This window comes from Apostichopus japonicus, chromosome 5 (assembly GCF_037975245.1).
Source record: "Apostichopus japonicus isolate 1M-3 chromosome 5, ASM3797524v1, whole genome shotgun sequence".
Lineage (NCBI taxonomy): Eukaryota > Metazoa > Echinodermata > Holothuroidea > Aspidochirotida > Stichopodidae > Apostichopus > Apostichopus japonicus.
In genome coordinates, this window is record NC_092565.1 from 15953456 (window position 1) to 15977937 (window position 24482).

Below are 24482 nucleotides of genomic sequence, written 5' to 3' on the forward strand. Positions count from 1 at the left end.
GTAAACTACAGCTTAGACCATACATTCAGATATTGTCACTGCCATTTAACAGGTAATAAAGGATAACTAAACATAGTTAAATCAGCCATTAATGAGATATTACATAAAATGTAATGCCAGAATAGAAAGCGATTTCCGTGCTTTGGACAAAAATAGCACATGATCATCTGGAATTTTTGAGTCATTTCATAAAATTGAATGAAAGTTACCTCACATTTGTCTAGAAGTGAGAGGGGAGAGCTGGTCGCCATGAGATCAGTTTACATAGGCGGCAACTTTATATGGTGTCGTTGGGGTGCTGAAAAAACCTTTTTTAAGGTGTGACAATATTGCATCTCAGATGTAATGCGGATACTTTGTTTGAATTTTCAGTTTTGTCAGGTGACGTCTTTTTACCGTTATTATCTGAACAATCGGTCTCAGATCCAGTGTCTACTCTAAAGGTTATCTTTAACAAATACGATCCTCCTTACTTAGAAGTACCTTTGTTCGTGAGTGCCATGGTCTGTCATCATTAATATTTCTTTTAAATCTCGTGATCAAACAAGTTCCTGTCAGTCTTACAGAAACTTCTTTTCTGCCACAGGTGATTGTCTTAAGAAACATGGTAGGCGTGGAAGACCTGGACGATGAGTTGGAGGGTGAGGTGACAGAGGAGTGTGGACGGTACGGTTCGGTCAATAGAGTGGTCATCTATCAAGAGAGACAAGGAGAGGAAGAAGATGCCGAGATCATTGTGAAAATATTTGTAGAATTCAACTCATCAGAGGGTAGGTCACTCCATCTTTAATTTATCAGTAATTAAATCATCTCAGTCCAAGTTGATTCCATCATTTATGGATAAACAGAATAGAAATTATTGTCTAGTTTTCATGTCCACATGTCCAAAATTTGCAGTAGGTCCATATATCAATAGATTTTCTTAGGCAGCTGTCAGGAAATTGCAGGCTGCATGGACTGCATATTTTTATCATTGTATTCTTGTTCAGAGGGAAGTGTTGGCTAATGGGTTTGTTTCACCAGGACTCTTAAAAAAAAAAATCTAGCTATACATTCAGGTTGAGTGTTCTCCTTCCAACTCTAATCTGTTAAATAGCTATTTGTCTCAAGAATTTATGACATACATATTACCAAGGGATGTTGCTAGGGTCTTGTGATTGGGGGGGTAGAATCATAATATTCCAACTAGGATCAGAATTTGACAACTGGGTGGATTCGTAAGGAGATGTGCCACACCGCTAATTCAAATGTTCAGCAGCATAACACAAGTTGGTTGTCAATTCTTTGTACCTTAAATGTGCTATACTGGTTATTTAGTAGTATGCTAAGGTGCTAAATCGAATCCCAATTGCCCATATTCAGACAATTTAAAGTTAGTTTGTAGTACTTTCAAGTTAATTATGGGTTGTGCAAGGAGTTAAGATTTCGGTCAAGTGTAAGTTCGAATTTTGTCAAATCTTGTAATAATGTAAGCCTAAAAGTAGAAATAGCTCAATATTATTGACTCATAAATTGGAATTATCCTGCCAAGAGTGCAATCAGCTTAAATTATGAGATTAAGAGATGTTGCATAGATATAAAAATGTTCAACTGTCATGTTTTTGAGCACCTATTTTCCAACCATTGAAGATTCTAGACAATTATTGCGGGTGAGACCCCCCACCCCGTAGCTAAGTTCCTGCTTATTACCAAGGTTGGTTTACATGTAGCTACTAGTAATGAATGAGTCCATTACCACTTCCAAGATAATACTCCAAAGTTGAAACTCATTGAAAATATAAAATAAGACTTGGTCTGACATTGTATGCATTTTGGCACTAATAGTTCAAACTTTTGTCTGAAGTGTACTCCTCTGGGGATTAACTTGACTGTAATTCCCATAATGTTACTTTCACAAAAATACTGTGACTGATGCCTTAACATTCATGTTAGCGTTTAACGCTGTGTTTTGTCATAAAACTTGATTCATTTGCGATTTGGTTTTTGTTTCATCAACAGAGGCGAAGACTGCTTCAGATGCCCTCAACGGTAGATGGTTTGGAGGAAGGATGGTCAAAGCAACAGCATACGACCAGGAAAAGTTTGACAGTGGAGACTTGTCGGGATGAGTGTCCTGCCTGTCCCGATGAGTGTCCTGCCTGTCTGGACAAGTGTCCTGCCTGTCCATACGAGTGTCCTGCCTGTCCGGACGAGTGTCTTAATCTCTTTAGAAGATATGGAATGTTCGGTCAGTGATTCAGTATTGAAAAGCTATTCCAAGTGATACTGAGTCAGTATTTGACAACTTGCTATCAATCTCACTGATTCAGTGGGCTCATTTTAATGTAAAATACCAAGGAGCAGCAGCTTAGTGTCAATGGTTTTCTCTGAGGATGAATCAATCGTTAGGTAACACTGCCTAAGGTTCTGTGTAATCCATTCCCATTCCTTGTATCATTTTAATTGTCTAGTTTGCATAGTCTGGATAAATGCTAGTTGTTGCAGTTGGCAAATCATTTTTATCATTTCATATTGTTTCTGGAATACTTTGCTTTTTGAAACATATTTGCTTTAAATGCAGAGAACGGAAGTGGAGAGGGGAATCCCTCAGCAATTTTATTTGGAATTTCTTTTTAGTTGCACTCAAGATTCAAGTACTAAGTGTGCTCACTAGCATAAAATATTTATATTAATAGCCCTGTCGTAAACCCGAGTTCAATAAAAAATACCACAGACACGGTTTTATGGCTGTTGGAGTGCTTCTAACAAGTACATCTGTGGTTAACAAGTACCATCATAGTTTGCTTGCCTTATTTTCAAGGAATTCCTTGAACATCAAGGTAGCTAGCACGGTACAACTCTGATGTTCATAGTAGCATCAGGGTTGATTCATCAAACGGAAGTAGGGAGGCAAAACTCTGCCGAAACTGTAATATACTGTCACAAGAAATTGGCGGGGAATTGAGAAGCTGGGGGAGTAATCATTGTTAGCTGGCATGTGTAAAAAGAAACACACAGGAGTTTATTTGGGTTTTGATTATTCTGTAAATTATTCAGTCCCGTTTTCTGCATCTGCTAGAGTCCTTTTCCATTAAGACTATGATGGTTGTAAATTAATCTGTTCAACGGTAACATTTACTGCAAATTCCTCCAAAAAATATCTATAAAAGTTCCAAAACTTATGATGAGGAGGTTCATTCTTCTGGTATTATTTATTTTAATTCAAAATTATTTAAAATTAAATTATTTTCGTGGAACTGAAAGTTCTTGCTGGTTGCTACTGTATCCCATTTTGTGTGTGTTTATGTATCCCCTCCCTCCCCTTTTTGTTGTTGTCTGTTAGCTGTGATGGTTAATAGTATTATAAATCCTTGTAAATGGACTATGCTGAAGTTTGAAAGGTCTCATGAAATGAAATTATTATGATGATTAGACTCGAATGCTTCAATTCGTTCAGGATTTACCAATTTAGTGTAAACTTTAAGTTGTGTTGACAAGACAGAATGACCCCCCCTACACCCCCCCAAAAAATTGCCCAACAGTTATCTGGTGTTTGGTGTCATGTTATCATACCAAGAACATGAAAAAGTTGAAACTGGGCAGAATAAGGTTTTAATTTCTATAGGTATCTCTATATAATTGTTTGAATAAAAGTTATACTTAACATACAAAAATTTTAACTAGCATTTGAAGATAATGTTTTTTTGAAAGTACTTCATGGATTGAGTCATCCATATAAAAGTATGGGAGTTCATGCATGTGGATAACACTTTACCTTGTTGTCTTGTGGAACCATATTCACCTCCGGAAGTTTTGTACGTTTATGTACATAGTGTGTAAATACACATTGTAAAGATTTGCAAACATTCTACTTTTATTTTGTTCTCTCTTTGTATTGTTTTGTATTGTATTGTTTGTTAACCAAACAGTGTGGCTCTCTCGGTAATTAATTAAATAATGGAGGAGACTGATGAATCGACTTAACTGAGTGGGAAAGAATACTTGAAATGGACTTATATGTACACTCTAAAAACCAGCTGGTCAAAATTCACCAGGAACTGTTGAAATTTTCACCAGGAGCTGCGTTGATATGCAACCCTACATATCCTGGTTGTTTTCACCAGGTTTCCTGGTGAATGAGATTTAACAAAATCCTGGTAGAAATAACCAGGATTCCTGGTTAAATTTCCTGGTTAGATTTACCACTATGCTGGTTAATATCAATGGGTATTCCACCTCCTTCCTGGTTAAACTGACCAACATTTCAGGGTTGATGTGACTACTATCCTGGTTAATATTACAGAATTTTCAACCTCATTCCTGTTTAAATCACCACTCTCCTTATTAATACTATTGGGTAAACCACCTTATCCTCGATTAAAGTTGCAATGCATTCAAACTATGGAAAGGCAAAACAAATTATAAAACAACATTATTAATGTTACTGAAAGTTTATTTGTGTCTCCTTACTTTTGAATTTTGAGTAAATGGACATTTGCAAAATTGTTAAATTAATTCCTCAAATATTTATACCAAGAATTTCTATAAGAAATGCGATACTGAAGTCAAAGTTTTGAGGACATGTTTCACATTACCCTCGTCACATGCCGAAGCTCTGATTGCTCGACGTCAACTGTGAATTATAACAGGGAATACCAAGACGTTAAGCACTTTTGCACAAGGAAACAAAATCACTTGAACAGTTTTTGCTACGGAACAAGAATTGAACAAAAGTTGACTTAATTCTAGGTCAAGTGCTATGATTGTACTAAGGCAAATGGACCCTTTACCTGTCTCCTAAAAAAGTTGAACAAAGCCTCTTTCACAATTATCTTTATGTTACGACAAAAGCCAGCCCCTGTAGCAGTAGCTACTTTTCTTTGAACTAGATAGGAAGGTGTTAACAGATCTATGTTCACATTGTTGTTGATAAGGATGACCTATTACCAAATTTATTTTTTTAGTTTAATTATTTAATTATTGGTAATTAATTTATATTCCTAATTTAATTACCAATATATTTTACCACTTCGCACTGGCAAACCAACTGGACCATCTGTAACCATTAACTATTAAATCCAAGTAAGGCTCTGCAAGACCATAATGAGGTAACCAACGTTACCATTAATGGTTTATTCATAAGCTCCTTCTTTGACGTCACATCCTTGTGCCAACTATTTAAACTCGAATACAAAGTGGTTATTGTGGCTTATAATAATCACAAGGAAGATTACTTTGAAAAGATTTTGAACTAACAGTTAAAGAATAGAACGAAGTGTCCATTAACAAGAAATTTCTGAAACTCTGACCCTGAATGACCATCATCATACCTGCCAATAATTATGATCACGTTTGCATAGATCCACATGTCTGTCCGTGGACGAAGAAGCATTTCCAAAGAATCAACTAAACTGACCACTAATGACCTCGCACCTATAATTCATGAACACCTAGTTATGTCTCTTCATCACAGGTCATCTCTGTCCAAGTTTAATTGAAGTTGTAGAAGCAGGGTTTTTTTTCAATTGTGGACAGAGAGATGGGTTGAAATGAAAATTTGTCTCATAAACAGTTACAATCACATTCCTGATGTGCATCGTCCAAGCCAGAGATATGCTTCAACTACTGCTAAGCTGTATAACTTAGCAGCCTCTCTCAATTTTCACCTCCTCCAGGTATTTTGGCATGATTGTACCAATCCAGAAAAGGAATGAAACAATTAAAGTATTAAAATTAGGATGAAAAAGAGGATTTTAATCGTTTTCTTGCAGTCTACTATAGTTTGTACCAAATATTTTGAAAACCGTTTTTCATCAGTTCCGGTTGTAGAAAAGGAATAAATTGCATTAGCCTGTATTTTATAGCAAGTGCAGTTACAGGCTGTGCTGGCAGCCAATAAAGGATCACAGTGGTTTTACTCGGATCTTTTCCGACGAACAAGAAAATGGAGACTTACGTATACACAGCCTGTGTTCATAAACTTTCATAATAGGCGAAGGACAAAGGTGTAAAGGTGCAGTACACGATTGTCGCTTGGAGCAAAATAAGTCAATAGTATTTATTACTTCAAAAACCAAAGGGTATGGTATGGGTTCAAATTGTTTTTATTTATCATTTGTCATTTTACGGTACATGAAGGTAGCAGCACTGAAAGATCTCTGTCAAAGCGATTTCTCTTCAGTTTAGCCATTTTTTGTTTTGCTTTGCAAAATCCTGTCACTTCTGGCTGACACCCCAGTAAATTAATTGTTTAATTCCTAACATATCCAAACTGGTTCCACTTTACCAATAATCAGTGGGCTAATATAGCTAATGCATTTCCATGTAAATTAAACATTAAGCTAAACAATAACACTTTTACATCTTTTAACATCTATGAATGATTGCAAGGAGGCTGCAGTAGTGCATGCAGTAATATGCAGGCGCGGCGGAACGGAAAAATTATTGGGGGGGCTAATGTGTGGAGACTATCTAAGCGGAGCGCCACCATTGGTTGGCGCGGAGCGTACAAGAAAATTTTGGGTTTTTTCAAACCCCCAGATGGCCGGAAACGGCACTTCCCGAGTGTTTTATGCTACGAATACCTAGCCCTAAAATATGGGTCTCAAGCCTGCAATTTCTCAGATTGCACGTAAAAGTCTGTAAAAACATTGTAACTTGTATATTCGATGGTGTTTTAAGAGAGTAGCTATTACTCGTAGTGTACTCGCAAAGACGTTTTTGAGTGTAGCAAGGGCAGTGGCGGAGCTAGGGGAATTGGTCGGGGGGGGGGGCAAGAATGGTCTGTATGGGCGCTTTCGACACTATCTAAGCGGAGCGCCACCACAGGTTGGCGCGGAGCGTACAGAAATTTTTTGAGTAAAGTTACTCCCTAGATTGCAGGAAATGACCCTTTCCGGGCCTTGCTAATTTGCAGATAAACGGAGAATAAATAGGTGTCGTCGCCATTTTGTCGGAAAATTACACCAACAGAATATGACAAATGTCAATAGGTATATGAGAGCGCAATAAAATAGTCAATAATCGCGAATAAGTTAAAAGTAGTGACTAGCTGAAAAGGGCGCCAGCAGTCCATTTGAGTCCGTCAGGAGGGGGGGGGGGGAATCCGCCCCTGACTGTATATATGGACGCTCCGCCACTAAGTAAGGGGATGTTGGAGAACTGGCTGAAATGAGGCAAGTCATTGGCCTAAGACGAAGTTGTGTTACGCTTACCGGTACTCACACTCACTGCTTCCACTTTTCACGGGGTGTGAAGACGCGGTTGGGGTGACAATGTGGTCTATAGCCAGGGGACGGGCCGAGGGACCAGGGTCCCCCAGCAATTACTAAAATTATTACACCTATATAGTATACGTGTGCATCGGACAGATCGACAAGTATGCATTGAAAAATGGGCAGATGCACGTTTCGGAGCCTTGGTAAATATTGGGGGGGCTTATCATGCATTTGCCCCTCAACTTTTTCATTGGGGGGGCTGAGCCCCCCCAAGCCCCCCCGGTTCCGCCGCCACTGGTAATATGCACCCTTCGATGTTGACCTTCCCCAAAACAATAGAGTGACAAGAGAAAATGCCAAGTTCTTAATTTCATCTGCAAGAAAAGATTTGTGAAAATTGGTGTTGATTTGATACAGTAAAATAACATTGTTTTGGACATTGTATGACAAGGAGAAAGCAATATAGGAATCACATATGATGAGGAATATTTATACTGTAGAGGGTAATCAGTAGTCATTGTAAAATGGTAAGATGTTGCTACTGAATGAAGCATATGAACTCACCTTTGGAATATCCATTTTCTTAGACACCTGCAATACTTCTGGCCATGCGGAATACACATGATCTGCATAGTGATTATCTGTCGTGCCAAAGCATCCATTTCTGATAAGAAAGCTCTCGCACACCTTTGTTGAAAATAATCAGTCTTGCTATATCTGTAATTACTTAAACAGTTGAAACAAATTAAGACATGTAAGACTCACATATATACTACGGAGAAATAAAACTAGAAATCAGAGACTTGTCATCTACAATATAGACTGTATGATATGCTTAGAATAGTGTACATTACATGTCCTACAGTGTCCTGATTTGGCTTTTCTGTTTTGAAATGTAGAAGATACATGCACTTTAATTTAACTGAATGTCACTATCCCAAGAAAATTCCTCTAATATAAAGTTGAAGACTTCAGCAGTGGCCTCGATCAAGTTTTGCTTCAACATTTGGCTGAGTGTAAGTGAGCAATCTTTTGCGAAGATAAATCAGTACAAATCAACACTTTAAAAGGAGGAAGTGTGTGGAAGTAAGACAATATGGTTACTGCAATGGTTCCAGTGACCTAAATTGACCTCTACATGCATAAAATGGTATCAATAGCCTTGCAACTAATTTTGTGTGGAACTTTTAACTTGATGGCATGATATGTAGTTTAATATAAGGCAATATGAAGCAAGTCTTTGTTGTACCAAAACTATTTTTGTTGCTCAACTTGTATGAACTTGTATGAATCTGTAGGTACTCTCATAGCCAGGGCTCAATTTTAAGGAAATTTTAAGTTTGTAGTTCGGACAACCTTGCTGTCATATTTGGTTGTCCGAAAGATTGTTAGTAGTTGCCTTGCGTGATAGTTCGCACACATCGTGTGCATTAAAGTTACTAAAAAAGTTACTACACAGGGACTATTATGTTCTAGTTACGAACGCCCTGCGATTTTCCAACACTTGGGAGTTTTAAAATGGAGCCCTGTGCAAGAGTTGTGCGTAAGTAATACTACAATGTCTATCGGCCAGGTCTATCGCTCTCGGAGGATTAAGTCTTGCCCTTAGTGAGTAGTCTTACTTTTAATTAGCCAGGGAAGCAAAACCTTCAAATTGCTTCCGTCCAACATTTTGGGTTGAACAAATCCCAAGTACACACTCTCACAGCTAGGCCTATGAAAACATAACAATTGTTTGAATGAATATCTTTCTTTTAAAATAGCCACAACTTCTTCTCGAAAGAACCAAACTTCCAATCCTTCGCACATATCATTGAATTTGTTTAAAAACAAATAAATCATAACAAACAACCGGAAGTACTTTGTTAACAACAATTCCATTACAGAGATTTTCATAATAAAAATATTCAATGGTGGTTTCTAAATTGCTTGTGATTTGCTTGGCTAATAGCCATTATCATTGTCTACAGGCATTCTTGCATCTATAGTTCTCAATGAACACAAAGGGTGTTGTTTAAATGCAACAATTAGGGATTTTCCGTTTTGTTCGAAGTGTTCGATCGCACGACCGTTAAATTTTAGTCCCTGATAGCTATGATCACAATAACCGCTCTATTGTCTGCACCAGTCAGCCCGTATGGAAAGCCGTTTTAACATTTAATAAGGAATTTCAGATATCTCGAAATAATTTCAAATATCTCAAATTAAATTACAGATATCTCCAATTTATTTCAGATATCTACAAATAATTGCAGATATCTTAAAATCAATTTCAGATATCTCGAAACACCAGTGAATTTCAGATATCTGAAATTGAATTCGAGATATCTCGAATTCAATTGCAGATTTCTCGAATTCAATTTCAGATATCTCGAGTTCAATTTCAGATATCTGAAATAGAATTTCAGATATCTCGAATTCAATTTCAGATATCTCGAATTCAATTTCAGATATCTGACTTAGAATTTCAGATATCTCGAATTCATTTTCAGATATCTCGAATTCAATTTCAGATATCTCGAATTCAATTACAGATATCTCGAATTCAATTACAGATATCTAAAAATTCCCGATTAAATGTTAAAATGGCTTTCCATACGTGCCATTTTAACATTTAATCGGGATTTTCTGCATATGTATTTCAGATATCTGGAATTCAATTGCAGATATCTCGAATTCAATTTCAGATATCTCGAATTAGATTTGCAGATATCTTGAATTCAATTTCAGATATCTCGAATTCAATTTCAGATATCTCGAATTCAATTTCAGATATCTGAAATAGAATTTCAGATATCTCGAATTCAATTTCGGATATCTCGAATTCAATTTCAGATATCTCGAATTCAATTCAGATATCTGAATTAGAATTTCAGATATCTCGAAAACTATTTTTAGATATCTCGATGTCAATTTCAGATATCTGAAATAAAATTTCAGATATCTGAAATAAAATTTCAGATATCTCGAATTCAATTTTAGATATCTGAAAAAGAATTTTAGATATCTAAAATAAGAAACAATTTAAGATATCTGAAATTCCCGATTAAATGTTAAAATGGCTTTCCATAAGCCCGAATGGAAAGCCGTTTTAACATTTAATAAGGAATTTCAGATATCTCGAAATAATTTCAGATATCTCAAATTAAATTACAGATATCTCCAATTTATTTAAGATATATACAAATAATTGCAGTATCTTAAAATCAATTTCAGATATCTCGAAATACCATGGAATTTCAGATATCTGAAATAGAATTTTGGATATCTCGAATTCAGTTTCAGATATCTTGAATTCAATTTCAGATATCTGAAATAAAATTTCAGATATCTCGAATTCGTTTTCAGATATCTCGAATTCAATTTCAGATATCTCGAATTCAATTACAGATATCTGAAATTTCCCGATTTAATGTTAAAATGGCTTTCCATACGTGCCATTTTAACATTTAATCGGAAATTTACATATTCAATTGCAGATATCTCGAATTCAATTGCAGATATCTCGAATTCAATTTCAGATATCTCGAATTAGAATTGCAGATATCTTGAATTCAATTTCAGATATCTCGAATTCAATTTCAGATATCTCGAATTCAATTTCAGATATCTGAAATAGAATTTCAGATATCTCGAATTCAATTTCGGATATCTCGAAATCAATTTCAGATATCTCGAATTGAATTTCAGATATCTGAATTAGAATTTCAGATATCTCAAAATCTATTTTAGATATCTCGAATTCAATTTCAGATATCTCGAATTCAATTTCAGATATCTCGAATTCAATTTCAGATATCTCGATTTCAATTTCAGATATCTGAATTAGAATTTCAGATATCTCGAAATCTATTTAAGATATCTCGAATTCAATTTCAGATATCTCGAAATCTATTTAAGATATCTCGAATTCAGTTTCAGATATCTGAAATAAGAAACAATTTGAGATATCTAAAATTCCCGATTAAATGTTAAAATGGCTTTCCATAAGCCCGATTGACGTTAAACCTGGACTCTAATTACAATACAGATCCAGCCGCATCAGCTAGGTCACTTCTATTTCCTTGCAACCATTTCAGTCACAGAAACAGATCACATTTGACACACCTCAACTAAAGAGCATGTTCACTTGTTGCCATTTTTATATGAAAATAGCTTATAAATTTGAAAAGCAAATCTTCTGTAGTTAATAGCATATCAGTATTTTGGTATGGAGATATTTTACTTCTACGTGTTCAGTTGCATTACATTGAACAGTGCTTAATTACCATCCTAGGGCTAAGTAAAAATGTTGGCTCGGTTAACTGCAGTCAGCATTATTTTCATGTTGTTTGCAACGGTATTGGAAGGCTCAAGGTTGTGTTTCATATACTGACTCTGTCATGGCTGTTAGCTCCTCTTGGGAAAAATCGTATATTTCTGCCAAAACAAAATGACACATAGGCTAACAGCAGAAAAGAGTTATTATTTCTGCACCTAACAGCAGCTGGTCACATATGTTATAAATTATTTTAAAAGTAAAACAAAATTAACTCCAAAAGTCTTTATTTGAGTTTTGTACCATGTTTAAAGGGTGTGAAGACTCGCGCAAAAAGAAACGTCTAATGCCGGTAATCTGACCATGGAGCTATCTGTTTATAGCTCCATGATCTGACCTAGTTTCGAATGAGGTGTAACAGAAGTGTTAGACACCACCATCGATCCCTGAAACACACACAGAGCTTGCTACCGTCGGTAATTAGACACTAGTGTACAGTCAGTACATACAGCTGCGGTCAATACCCACATCACAGTGTATAAACAATGAAGCGATGGACATCTCAGGTCCAGCTAAAGATAAGAAGGTATCACGTTTCATTACTGTAGACCTGCATTTTGTAGCGACAAGAGAAAACTTCACTTGCAAGCAAAGGAAAGTTAATTTTTTAAAGATGGTGGCACGCTGTTTGGGGCGTACTTACCAGTTTATAAACATTCCTCGGTACAATAGGGCTGTGACATCTCCAATGAAAAACTGTAAATGTGTCCCTTTTTGAATGTTCAGAAAAAATTCAGTGCCATAAGGAGTCCCTGCTATGAGCAGTTCAGTCTATTGAGATTTACACCAATTTTATTACCTGCTGTGCCTAAAATGGAAATATAGTCTGCCTAACTTACCAGTGCTCCAAAACCTACTTCCGGGAAGTGAAATCTTAGTGTTAGAACAGCATGAGACATAATAATCCAACAACTCATACAGTGGCGTAGGAAGGTACTTTTGAGTGGGGGGCTGAAGACTGATGGCCGGCCTAGGGGAGGGGTCTAAGGGGAGGGGTGTCCCCTCCCCCTTTGGAATTTTTTTGCATTTCCAGGTGGCCTCAGATGCAATTTGGTGCAATATAGCACACTTCAACACCCAATCCATTTTGTAAATAATTTTGCATTTTCACCTGGCCTTATAGATGCAATTTGGTGCTCCAAATGAGATTTTTTTCACATTTGGAAATGAAAAAGGGGTTTTCTGACTCGCGGAGCCGGGGGGGGGGGCGAATTGATACTTCCGCCCCCCATATTTTTCACTGGGGGCTGGCGCCCCCCAGCCCCCCGGTTCCTACGCCCTTGAACTCATATTCATGTCTGTTCGATATTGTAAGGCAAGGCTGTGGCCTAGTTATGTGGTGTTTCATATTTACATTTCTTATGTGGATAAAACTTACATGTGACTGGGCTTAGACAATACCTATATCATTCCATGGACAGGGTTAGCCTAATTAACTGACACATTTCGGCCAAAACCTGTTAAAGTTTGACACACCGTAGACCTCTCCCACCCCCCCCTTTCCCCTTACCCCAAAGCACTGATTGTTGACCAGTTTAGATTAAGGTATAGTTGGCTTGCGATTGTCGTTCGCAGGAAGCCGCCAGTTCGAACGTCTCGAGTCGCGACCAACAAACCAATCAGACGCGAGGATTGTAATATGTTAATTCAGTTAATTCCATAGGCGTACGAGGCGGGGGGGGGGCAGGGGGCAGACTGCCCCCCCCCAATTTCCAGAGGACAAGAAATTCGGGCAAAAGTCCTGAAAAATTCGGGCAGCCTAAGAGGAGAAAAAATATATATATATATATATATATATATATTTTTTTTCTCCTCTTAGGCTGCCCGAATTTTTCAGGACTTTTGCCCGAATTTCTTGTCTTCTGGAAAAAAAATTTGGGGGGGGGCAATCTGCCCCCTGCCCCCCCCCCCGCCTCGTACGCCTATGGACAGCAACGTTACAATTAGTTGCATTGAGACCGTCGGTATAATGCGCTATATAAATAAGTTATTTAAACAAAATACGTTGTGTAAATTGAGCACGATAAATGCAAAAATGTTTGCAGACAATGGTAAGGACTATTAGCAAAACAAATCACAGGAAATTTGGAAACGCATCATTGACTGCTTTCAGCATGAAACTTCTTTGTAACGCCGGGGAGTGTTTTTAACCTTCTACTTTCCGGTTGATTGTTATCATTTATTTGTTTTGAAACAAATTCAATATACAAAGGATTGGAAGAAATGTTGGTTCTTTTGAGAAGTTGCGTTTTTTTTTAAAGAAAGAAAGAACGATATTATTCCAAAAAGTACGAAAACATGTAATTGGAAACCTGCTCAAATACCGAATCCTGTGTCGTTGTACTCTTGTTTACACAATTTACACGTTGACACTGAGGGTTATATCTACGATTTGTGCAAACAGATGAATATTTTTTTTTCAACTCCCTGGTTTAAAGTTGCAGGTAAAACGGCATGTCTATTAAGTGTTTATATGAATGAGGAATTGTTATAACGGAACGCCATTACTCTTTTAGAGATGTGTAACCATTTTCTTTAAAACTTTCCTAGCTTCCAAAATTGTTATTATTTTGAATTCTTATACATGAACTCATACTTTCATTTGCGGCTTCATCATCTGTTACTAACAATGTGTTCAAATTTGTTGTATCACAGTGTTCTTGTGTTTAATTGTTTCTACCTGGTAAGTTGCAACACATAATTTAAAAAACAAAAAAGCACCTACGGTTACAGTTTACCGTTAATCAATGAATCACAGGTAGGGATGTGTCTGTTGTATAAAGCTTTACAAGATTGATTGCCCTACACAACAAACAATAACAACACCACTGAACTGAACAATGTGGCAACAAACACGTATTTAATGTAGATCCCACCCGTACAGTATACCCACAAAGAAATGTGTAATACCCACACGTTTATAGTATTCGAGTCCAGTTTTCTGCACTCGGACTTTAGACCAATTCCAATTTGGTATATCATCTTGCTTGGCAGATCTCTTATTTCTGAAGTTTACTTTTTGAGTGTCCAGAATGAGCACTTATGTAAGGAGTCAATGCAGTCTTACACATTTAGCCACACATACATTGAATATATATGAAATATGAATATATATATGCAGTAGCTTGCCCGAATCTTTTTCAAATTTTTGCCCGACAATTCTATGATTTTCTTTATTTAGCATCATGATGCCCGAATATTTCCGTGTAACACCACCGTAAGCGCAGTTCATCTGGGCTCCCACGCTTTTGCTCGATCAATTTTTTTCTAACTAGTCAATTGTTTACCTGGACAAAGGGTGGCGGAACCGGGGGGCACATGGGGCACGTGCCTGAGGTGCCTCAAGTTAGCAAGAGGCCAGGGAACCAGAATGAACACTCGGGAAGGGCCGTTTCCGGCCATCTGAGGGGTTTGTTAAACCAAAAATTTTCTAGTACGCTCCGCGCCAAACGATGGTGGCGCTCCGCTCAGATAGTCGTGCATACAACGTTGCAAATCCTGGCTAAGCCCGTGACTTTTAATGAATTTCTGTGGGGCAAACTCAAAGCATTTTGAATGGAAAAAATTTGTTAAGATATTAACAAGAAAAAAAACTTTAATTCGGAAGATTCCTACATTAGCAACTAGCATGATTTCACCTCATTTTGTCTCAAAAGAAAAATTGTTCTTGGTTTCCCAATTTGCGAATTGGATATTGCAGTGCTATTATGCATATTTTCCTTTGGGGGGGGGGGGGGCGTTGATGGAGTGATGTGTATACACAAATATGATAATGCAATAAGAGTTATAAAGGGTACTAAATATAAGGCTGCATCAGTCCAATCGAATTTCTGCATAGTGCCCTTTGAATTGATGTCGGTGCCCCCCCCCCCCAGATTAAAAGTGCTTCCGCCGCCCTTGACCTGGACATCCCCAACATGAGTGTTAATAAGAAACATTTTCTTTTTCATGGATGGGGGGGGGGGTGCAGGTTTATCATATTCTTTGTTATATTTTATACTTTTTTTCTGAGACAAATTGCAGTCTCACCCGACACAGCGACATTATCCCGCCTACGTGTCGTTGAACAATGTATGTTTTCCTGGAGGTATACCTGAGTACTATGTTAAAATAATAAATAAGGTAACTAAATAGGAGCTTAAAAAATATACTGTCCCATTTTTCCCTTCAAAGTGATGTTACCTGTTTTTCTTCTTCTAATTTACCAAATTTTTGGGGAAGTGTAAATTTCTAAAACGTGAGATTATAAAATAAAGAATGTTTAGATGCAACTTGCAAGGCCTCAGAAGTGCCGTTTCCGGCAATCTGAGAGGCATTGTTTGCCAAAAATTTTCTTGTACGCTACGCGCCAACCGATAGTGGCGCTCCGCTTAGATAGTGTCACGGGAACTTTCGGGCACAAAAAGTTCTGCCCCCCAAACTGAAATGGTCCCGTACGCCTATGGTTAATTCATCAGGTATACCGCAGTGGATTAACCCGGAATATGTTAACTAACGTAGACAATATCCAGGATAGACCTAATGTCAGCAAATTGTTAACCAGGGAATTTTCACCAGGTTGTTTTTTAGAGTGTATAAGAACGAGACACAAATTGTAGTGAGTTGGGCAGTTAACATTTTTGAGAGCAAATTTTGTTTCTATTAATTGTTGACTCGATTTCGTGTCGTACGTCGACACCGTCGTGACAATAGTAGAATTATTGAAACAAGTTTAATGGGAGCAGGTGCCTAGCCAAGGGTGGGCGAAGTGGGCAGCCGCCCCCCCCCCCCTTGAGCATATGTTTTTTAAAAAAAAATTAAAAATGTTTTAATGATATCGCTAGTATTTTCAAAAGAGAAAATGCTAAGATGCAACTTACAAGGCCTGGGAAGTGCCATTTCCAGCGATCTGGGAGGCATTTTCAGCCAAAATTTTCTTGTACGCTTCGCGCCAACCATGGTGGCCCTACGCTTAGATAGTTTGCAATGCCGAATCTACAGTTTCGCCCCTCCCTTGGCAAATTCCTGGCTACGCGCCTGAATGGGAGGCGTCCAAGTCCCCGGCGATATAGTACACTCAATATGCCTTTTCGGTACGTCATAAATTGCTCGGCGTGAATAGGTGTATAATATAAACTCACTTCACCTTTGTACTTCTAATAAGTGTTACCGGTACTGTACGTCGTCGGAATAAATACCTTTAATATTTAAACGTTTTCGATTGCGTTTGCTAAATGGTAAAGGCATTGCCCACCATGTATAGGTCCTTGATGATTCTCTTATAAAATATTTGAGGTAAAAAACGACGGTTGACCTTTAACTGTTTACAGACCCTCAAATGGCATTAAGTTGGTGTTCGAAATGAAGCAATATAGAAGCATAGAATGAATATGATGTTGTAAGTTACTCCCACATATTGCATATAATTAAGACACTCCCGGACGCGAAATTATTTTTCCCACTTCGACGCGGCCACATGGGCGTGGCTTATGAAATGCGTCACAGGCCGGCAAGTTTGTGACTTCGACTTCGAGCTCTTACGTATAGCTCTTTAATAATATACTCAGCTAATATACTCAGGCCTAATATACTCAGGCCTAAGACATGACTTCATGAGATCCATGATGATGTGCGACTGCTCCTCCCAGTCAATCGGGTCTTATAGAGCTCTTGAGGTAAATTCCATCACAAAATCAAACTGTGTTTGTTTATTAGATGTGTTATGAACCTCCCGTGTTTGGAAAAGAACCTCCCGTGACAGCAGGGTCTGGAAAAGTTACAAATGAACCTCCCGTGGTATTGATTATTACACTTCATATTACACCAGGTAGGCCCACTGACCTTTCAATGCTAGAAACCTACAAAGATACATGTATTGTATTGTGCCCCATATTGTTTTATCCATCATTCTAAATTATTTGTTCATTTATAACTTGAACCCCCTTTTAAACGGCAGTAAGGAGCCTACGTGCTTTCATCATTAGTTCGTATTGTTACGGACTTGAAATATTCTACCCATTTTATTAAACAGTTGTCACTTGCGTCTGTATTAACTATAACCAGGGAGCTGTTACTGTTAGAGTAGCAGCTCGCTGCTATAACTATGCCTAAATAGCAATGTCCCTCTGTACTATACTATTTATTATACTGGTACGTGTACTAGAATCCCTGACATGTAACTTAATTGAGAACTTTCAGCACCCAAACAAACACCCGAGAGATATCATTGCATAGTCTGTGACGTGGACCAACAACGACCGATAGTCCACGCCCATTATGCTAATATGGCCGCGTCGAAGTGGGAAAAATAATTTCGCCTCCCGGACTCCGAGATTTTTCACCAACTTAGACAGTGGCGCCACGTAAGAGCTACTCACAAAAATATAGTCTAAATATGCCTCAGACAGACGTTTATTTCTGCGGGAGCAACCACTGACCCCAATTGTGCAGGGACTAAGCCAGAAATTTTAGAGGGGGATGGGATATATATATATATATATATATATATATATATATATATATATATATACATTTATAGGCCTATCTATATACGAGGTGCTCTGGTTTTTTCGGTATACTGACGGCACATATATGACACCTTTAACGGTCACTTATTTTATCACTTACGTATATACTATTAGTTGCTACTTTTCGCGAAATGCAAATCATTGGGCCTCATTTTTCGAAATGATGCTCTAATTATAGTATATGATATTATCAACGCTGCCTGATCGTACCAGTCATATACAACTGTTATGTGTTTAAAGCGATATACTATCGTAAACGTGTTCGTGAATTGCTAATGAGAGACTGAGGCTAACTAATGACACCCTCTGTCGATTTATTTATTTATATTAATTTATGTAGGTCTATATATTTTTTCATTTTTTCTCGTTCTTCATGTTCTCCCTCTGCTCTCTGTACATTTTCGGAAGATAAGTCTTACAAATTGTACGTAGGCTAAGTGTTATCTGTCATTCTAGCCTAGGATATCAAATTGAACCATATCGTACGTAGCCTACTGTTCCTTTTCCGGGATCCATTCCGTGTCACGCCCGCCACCCCTCCCCCTCCCACCCTTCCCTCCATTCAGCGTCCTCTCCAAAACAAACTCCCAACGTAAAATATGCATAAAAAGGTTTGTTTACTTTGAAATCTTTGTTCTCTTTACATCTCTTGAAAGTTTAAGAGTGATTCACAGTAATTCCCGTTGGCTCCACCCACTTTTAGCGATACAATAGGTCAGTCTCAACAGGTGCAGTGATGTGTGGCCAACCATCCAGTTTTGTGTATATTGACGTCTCCACTCTCGTGTACGTAACAGCATATATTAGACTAGAAACGGAAATATTAACCAAAAAACGTTACCAGTGAATTTTATCGAAAACGAAGCCTATTGTGAAGTGTTTCTTCTGTGAACATTGTAAGTAAAATGAAAATGTTTTGCTTAGTTGTTGTCATTTATCAGAATATTTAACTAGTAGTCTAGCCCTTGAGTAGATCTATGTTGAATTATACATGAATCAGGGAGCTGCTACTCTAATCGTATGCCTAAATCCGTAAGTGAAAACCACACATGATTCTGCATGGAATCATGGTACAGTTTTCCGTAGTCAAGGCTCGGTGATCCGTGAAATAGAAAACTTGGTAGGCTTAGGCTATAGTTTCGATAAATATCGCCAATGTTGTTGTATCGTTAATAATTAGTTTAAACCCGTTGGCGTAAGTTTCGTCTAAACTTAGGCATAGTGTAGGCTGTAAGTGTAAGTTAGTGTGCTATATGTCTTCCAGCTTCCAAGTCAAATTCAAATGGCCATATGCAAATTTCCTTAAATTGGGACACCCGTGGTAGCCTACGTCCTAACATGGACGTTATATGCGGCCTGTAGTTTGATATGTTTGATGTCAAGTTCAACCATATTCCATTTCACATATTTGAGGTAGAGTGAGATAAAAAAAAAGAGTTACTTTTAGGTCTTGTAAGATTAAGAAGATGAGAATTAAGTCTTCAGCAAGGACGTTCTATACAATAGCAAAGTTACTAGCAACATGAACTAGTAATTAATGAAATAGCCAATGTACATTCAAATCCTTTCTAACATATGCTGATAGACATACCTAAAATGGGTTTCAAGTCAGTCACGGAAAGACGTTAATATGATATTAATTTTAAATGCTCTATTTTCATAATAATGTTTGAATTTTTATAGAACTGCCTGCACTGTGAGCCTCTTAATATTTGTTTATTATTCTCTGTCTGGTGCCCATAGTTGAACACTGACATACATTTTATTCTTGATGATTATTACTGCAGATTGATCAATCACATGAGCATATTTAAAAAAAATTTTTTTTAATGTTTTTATGATATCGCTAGTATTTTCAAAAGAGAAAATGCTAAGATGCAACTTATAAGGCCTGGGAAGTGCCATTTCCAGCGATCTGGGAGGCTTTTACAGCCAAAATTTTCTTGTACGCTTCGCGCCAACCATGGTGGCGCTACGCTTACATAGTTTGCAATGCCGATTCTAAAGTTTCGCCCCTCCCTTGGCAAATTCCTGGCTACGCGCCTGTATCACATGCATAGAAACAGAGATATGATACATAAATATTGTCCCAGTTGTACACTCTAGTTTCTTAACTTTCATCTTTTCCATGTGTTCTTTGTTAATTATTGAAGTACTGAAACATATAAAACCTGCAATGTTTCAACCTGAAATGATATTCGTGAAATGCAATATATATTTATTTATTTATTTATTTATTTATATAAGTAAATTGAACTCGTTCTCAATAAAATTAAGATATCAAAACTTTCTATGCGTTTCATGCGCAGTACTATTACATTTCTATATATATATATATATATATATATATATATATATATATATATATATATATATATATATATATATATATATATCATTGTATATGTATCATTGAAAGCTGTATATAATGTTATATATGAGATATTGTAAGCTTCATAATTTGAGGTGATATATGTTTGTTGTATGGATGGGCTATAGCTGGTCACTGAAGGAGAAAACACTTTTCAAATAAAACTGTCAGATGTGTTATTGGTGATTTTGAAATGTTACTGTACATCCATGACAGATATCATGCGTGTTAGAGAAAATCAAATCAGTCCTTCAGATTGTGGTATTAAACTTGTTTGTGCTTTAGCAGAAGTTTGATCATAGCAAGTGTGCTAGTTATAACAGAAGATAGCAAAAAGACATCCAGTTGAATGAATTGTTTAAGCATTTGTGTTAGATTCTAAATTTTGAGGAATAATGTGTGCGATGGAAGCTGGTGTGGGGTTTGTCTGCAAAGATCAGTCGGCACATCAAAGGTCTGTTCATTAAATATTTTTGTCATAGAAATTTATGCACGCGTCACAGCTGGCTGTGCCATCTCCGTTTCCAATTGGCACACTTTACATTGGTCACAAAAGCAAACAAGGAAGCCTACATCGATGTACTGAATATTCCTACTCTATATTTCCCCCAAAAAATTATTGGGAAAACCCTTTTTGCATGCTTAGCTGGCTGTATCCTTCTTTCATATTGTTTTCATGATTGAGTTCACCTGGAGGACAATTTTAGTTAAATGCCACAACCCTTTATTTATTCGGAGCGGAAAATCTTACTAAGCCTATGAAAGATATATTGTTCCTGCAACAAACGAACAAACTGTAACAAAAAATAATAGTATTAATGCCATATGTGTTCATCATAGCAATTGAGATTTACAATCAGACCATTTAAAATTTAAAGTATATACTGTTTGTACAAACCATGCTACAAATGTGTACCAGAAAAATATAATTTAATATTTTGAGCAGGTAGAAAATGACATGACAGATCTAATATTAACCAATATTTTGGGCACACGTCACCATATGACTGTTATTTATTAGCTGCTAGCTTAATATGTATACACATGCATGTGTGTGCTATATGCACTCCTGTATTTAATTAATTGGCGGGGGGGGGGGGACCACTTCCAGCTCCTTTGAGATATTTTGGTCAAATGTAGGGTGTTTTATGCACAATGTTCAATATTTTTGCAACTTTTGAAAGCAATGTTGAATCATTTTTGACTGTCCACATTGTACCTCACATACATTTATGTTATATTGATGTAATTTATGAATATATTTCATATTCTGTATATTCTGCCAGTTGAGGGTGGGGCTGACTCCCTGATATTATGCTGTGGGGTTAAGCCTCACCCTCACAGAAGTTTTCTGTATTTGGCTGCCCCCACCCCGATGTCTCAAGACTGCATGAAGAAGTGATGTAAGGCAAATGGACACCTTTGAAGCAAAATATACTCATCAATAAAATGAGTGATAATAAAGTTTGAGTTATAGTGAATTGTGAATTGAATATGATCATAAACTTACAGAAAATAATATTTGTATACTTAACATGTTTGTTATTCATAACATTGGTGATTGGTAAGAGGAAATCAGTATTGTCTCTTCATAGTCCAGTGAACTGAGAAATTTAACTCCCCCACCTCCCTCCCCCCCCCCATATAGACTTGCAGTGAATTAAGCTTCATATCTCAAGGTTGGTTTAACTGTAACATTAGCTAGGCTAGCAGCAACTGCTTTAAAATATTCCAGCTCCAGACACCAAACAGTCCCTTTATACAAATATATAATGGGTATTATTAAAGTTCTGTTTTTGGTTCCTTGCTTTAGCAAAAGGAACCTATGCAGTCAGGTTGGCGTGTGTGTGTGTGTATGTATGTATGTATGTATGTATGTATGTGTGTGTGTGTGTGTCTGTGACACTTGCTTGGGTACGCTCTATCTCAATAAGGGAATGTTGGATTGAGGCCAAACTTGGACTATAGATCCGCCATATGGAGAAGGTGTGCCCTATTGTTTCTGGTGCCCACAAAGGTCACAAAAGGTCAGTTATGGTCCAAAAACCGAAAATATTAAAACTGCAATAACTCCCAGTGCCAATGTGTGACAAGATTGATATTTTGGGACAAGTTGTGAACTGGTTAGGGGAGCATTTTCAAACCTAACGGTCATGTGATCCGAGGTCACCAAAGGTCAATTAATGATAAAAAACTAGTATTTTTGCGATAACTTGAGAACGAAATGTCCGTTAGGGTTGGGAGTTGCTTCAATGCTATCCAATTGTCGACCCGCATCTGGGTGACCCTTGACCTCAGTTTGACCTCTGGTGACCTTTACGTGTTTTTGGGGATTTTTACAGTTTTGATGCTATTTTCAGATGTCAAAGGTACCTTCTGATCATATATGTCAATAGGTTGACCCCGTGTGACCTTTATGTGCGAAGTTATATGGGGTCAAAGTTTTTCGGTCGGAGTTAGGATGGTTGTACAGACTTGTCGTTTTGTTTTTTGGAATCAGGAGATTAAACTACATCTGAAACCAAGGTCAAAAGGTCAAAGGTCACATTAGAAAAAATGTGCTTATTTTGGGAGGAAACGAGCAAAAAAGGAAATGTTTGGTTTTGATGCTAGATTTGGATATCAAAGGTACCTTCCGATCAAAAATGTCAATTGGTTGACACCCGTGTGACCTTCGTGTGCGAAGTTATACAAGGTCAAAGTTAATTTTCAGACATTTAATGCAAGAACTCCCAGTTCCAAGGTGTGACATGGTTGATATTTTTGGACAAGTTGCAAATGGTATAGGGGAATATTTTCAAACTTAACGGTCATGTGATCTGAGGTCACCAAAGGTCAATTAATGTTAAAAAACTAGTATTTTGGGGGCAGAAAATGGGCAAAGAAAAAATGTTTGAATTTGTATAGTTTGATGCTCTAATTTAGGTCTCATCAATCAAAATTGTCAATAAGTTGACCCAAGGTGACCTTTGTATGTTAAGTTATATGAGGTCAAAGTTAATTTTCAGACATTTAGTGTAATAACTCCCAGTGCCAAGGTGTTACACAGTTGATCTTTTGAGACAAGTTGCAAATGGTATAGGGGAATATTTTCAAACTTAATGGTCAGGTGATCCGAGGTCACCAAAGGTCAATTAATGATAAAAAACTAGTATTTTTGCGATAACTTGAGAACAAATTGTCCGTTAGGGTTGGGAGTTGCTTCAATGTAATCCAATTGTCGACCCGCATCTGGTTGACCCTTGACCTCAATTTGACCTCTGGTGACCTTTTCGTGTTTTGTGGATTTTTACAGTTTCGATGCTATTTTCAGATGTTAAAGGTACCTTCTGATCATAAATGTCAATAGGTTGACCCCCGTGTGACCTTCGTGTGCGAAGTTATATGAGGTCAAAGTTAATTTTCAGACATTTAATGCAATAACTCCCAGTGCCAAGGTGTGACAAGGTTGATATTTTTGGAGTAGTTGCAAATGGTATAGGGGAATATTTTCAAACTTAACGGTCATGTGATACAAGGTCACCAAAGGTCAATTAATGATAAAAAACTAGTATTTTTGCGATAACTTGAGAACAAATTGTCCGTTAGGGTTGGGAGTTGCTTCAATGTAATCCAATTGTCGACCTGCATCTGGGTGACCCTTGACCTCAGTTTGACCTCTGGTGACCTTTACGTGTTTTGTGGATTTTTACAGTTTCGATGCTATTTTCAGATGTCAAAGGTACCTTCTGATCATAAATGTCAATAGGTTGACCCCGTGTGACCTTTATGTGCGAAGTTATATAGGTCAAAGTTAATTTTCAGACATTTAATGCAATAACTCCCAGTTCCAAGTTGTGACAAAGTTGATATTTTTGGAGTAGCTGCAAATGGTATAGGGGAATATTTTCAAACTTAAGGGTCATGTGATCCGAGGTCACCAAAGGTCAATTAATGATAAAAAACTAGTATTTTTGCGATAACTTGAGAACAAATTGTCCGTTAGAGTTGGGAGTTGCTTCAATGTAATCCAATTGTCGACCCGCATCTGGGTGACCCTTGACCTCAATTTGACCTCTGGTGATCTTTTCGTGTTTTGTGGATTTTTACAG

General features: G+C 37.3%; 2 protein-coding genes and 1 long non-coding RNA gene across 6 annotated transcripts in view; 2 read left to right on the forward strand and 1 right to left on the reverse strand.

The window, feature by feature from the left end:
• The window catches only part of LOC139967837 (poly(U)-binding-splicing factor PUF60-like), a 20919-nt gene extending 17063 nt beyond the window's left edge, over positions 1-3856 (forward strand). For all 4 annotated transcript variants that reach the window (XM_071971963.1, XM_071971965.1, XM_071971964.1 and 1 more), the window contains 2 exons: positions 587-770; positions 1999-3856. In XM_071971963.1, coding sequence (XP_071828064.1) covers positions 587-770; positions 1999-2108 — 294 coding nt within the window. In that variant the 3' untranslated portion in view covers positions 2109-3856. The remainder of the gene's footprint in view (positions 1-586; positions 771-1998) is intronic.
• Positions 3360-24482, reverse strand: part of LOC139967838 (uncharacterized) — a 26317-nt gene continuing 5194 nt past the window's right edge. Inside the window, exons 2-3 of the long non-coding RNA XR_011793159.1 lie at positions 7761-7922; positions 3360-7570 (exon numbers count right to left, since the gene is read on the reverse strand). This is a non-coding gene — a long non-coding RNA (uncharacterized lncRNA). The remainder of the gene's footprint in view (positions 7571-7760; positions 7923-24482) is intronic.
• LOC139967836 (prominin-1-A-like) overlaps positions 18757-24482 on the forward strand; it is a 54244-nt gene continuing 48518 nt past the window's right edge. The window contains exon 1 of the mRNA XM_071971961.1: positions 18757-18916. The gene's annotated coding sequence lies outside the window, so the exon portion shown is untranslated. The remainder of the gene's footprint in view (positions 18917-24482) is intronic.